The sequence below is a fragment of the Nannochloropsis gaditana genome, assembly GCF_000240725.1.
Source record: "Nannochloropsis gaditana CCMP526 unplaced genomic scaffold scaffold1483, whole genome shotgun sequence".
NCBI lineage: Eukaryota > Eustigmatophyceae > Eustigmatales > Monodopsidaceae > Microchloropsis > Microchloropsis gaditana.
The window spans coordinates 1-1,663 of NW_005802470.1; the positions used below are offsets into that span (position 1 = coordinate 1).

The 1,663-nt window shown below is 56.4% G+C and overlaps 2 protein-coding genes across 2 annotated transcripts; both read right to left on the minus strand.

The window, feature by feature from the left end:
* Window positions 1–51: 51 nt before the first annotated feature.
* Window positions 52–195, minus strand: NGA_0725400 (uncharacterized protein; the record flags this gene model as incomplete). Its single annotated transcript, XM_005852301.1, has 1 exon — window positions 52–195. A coding segment is annotated over one exon (144 nt), but the record flags the coding sequence as incomplete, so codon positions are not given.
* Window positions 196–638: 443 nt separating this feature from the next.
* NGA_0725500 (uncharacterized protein) lies at window positions 639–1,351 on the minus strand (the record flags this gene model as incomplete). The annotated part of the gene is made up of 2 exons (XM_005852302.1): window positions 639–1,048; window positions 1,156–1,351. 2 exons carry the CDS (start codon window positions 1,349–1,351, stop codon window positions 639–641), a joined length of 606 nt encoding a protein of 201 aa, XP_005852364.1.
* Window positions 1,352–1,663: the final 312 nt, after the last annotated feature.

The window sequence follows — 1,663 nt, forward strand, 5'->3', positions numbered from 1 at the left end:
CCTGGACAGTTTCCTAGGGTGCTTTAGCGCTCTCCATCCCTGTGACGAACAGTATGGCCTCGGACATGCCGCCTCCTGTGCCCCTTGCCCCTCCTCGTCATCCTCCTCGTTGTCCTCGTCGTCCCCCGGCCTCGCGCGGCATTTCTTACGAGACCACCGGGTGGGGATAGGGACGAGGCCTGAAGGGACGTGCATGGTGTTGTCTCGGGGTTGGAGGGGAAGGACCTTGGGAGATGCGGGGGCTTGGGACTACAGGTCTGACGACAACCGGTGGCGGAAAGACTTGATGGAGGAGATTCACAGTCGGAGCGAGCTCGCTGAGGACCGCTGCATGCCTTGCTATGCTTTGCCACGGAGATGTATGGGCTCGAACAGGCCGTGTCTCCCCGGCTGACGCACGTGTTTCTGCGCGTTAGGAGGGTGAGACAGGGAGGGATGGAAGAGACGCCGGCGGGATCGATGCGTGCAGTCACCGCTTGTACGTCACGGTGTGGGAGCATTAGGAGTCAACAAAGGACATAAGAGGCCAGCGTGACCTAGAAACGTGAAACATACATGGACTTTTTCTTTGTGCACATATGAAGTCTTTTACCCCCTTATTGCTTCCACTCTCTGTACAACGGCAAAGTCTACAAGGCCTACTGTCTTTCCCCTTCTCCCTTTCCTGCCTTGTCCTCAACGTCCTCAGCAGTACCTTCCCGCTCATTTTTCTCAAACTTTTCCATGAGCTCCGGCGGGTGGAACTCGATGGGCACAAAGTCATACAAGAGGGCTCCCACACCGAGACACTCTTCCGTCGTGAGTACATCCATCCCAATCACCACGGCAGCGTCGCCAACCTGATGCGAAGAGTGGATGCGCCCAGACAGAGTCGTGTAAATGTGACCCATCTCTGCCGCAACCTTGCTCTTTCGCCACGGTGTCTGCCGCTCCACACGCCTTCGCATGTCCGGCCTCGCCTGCATGAATCTCTCCCACATTCCTACTGTCACCCTGCTCGTGGGCTTGAGGCCTAGACGAGGCAAAACCTCTTCTTCCTGGAAAGCCTCTACAAGAGACGTGTAGGGTCGTGTTATGCCAAGACAAATAAGCACCCTGACAAGAGCTCCAAGGGTGGACATGCACGCCCTCTAGCCATCCCCTCGATACACTTACCAATGGCGCGGCGGAGGTTGACGCTGTGTCCCAACCGCAATATCTCTAGATTCTTCGCCTTGAGATGACCAGTCGCGGTTTCAAGCTCTGCCTTCGTCGCCCGAGCCTCTGCCCGAAGCACGCGTGCTTCTCCCCAAGCATTACGTGCGTCTGCCTGAAGCACGCGTGCTTCTGCCTGAGCCTTGACCACCTCCATTTCGTTCTCCGCCCGAGCCTTGAATACCTCCATCTCTTTCTCCGCCAGTACTCTCTTCTTCTCCTCTACAGCCTTGACAAACTCCAACTGCTTCTCCTCTACAGCCTTGACAGACGCCAACTCCTTCTCCGCCAGTACTCTCTTCTTCTCCTCTACAGCCTTGACTACCTCCAACTCCTTCTCCGCCACCACTAACCGAGCCCTGTCCACCAGCGTCTTCCTATCCAGGCGCTTCCAAGACAGCGCTTCAAACAGATCTACTACACTCTGCGTCTAGTATGCGTGCGAGAGACAAGGAAAATCAACGTCTCA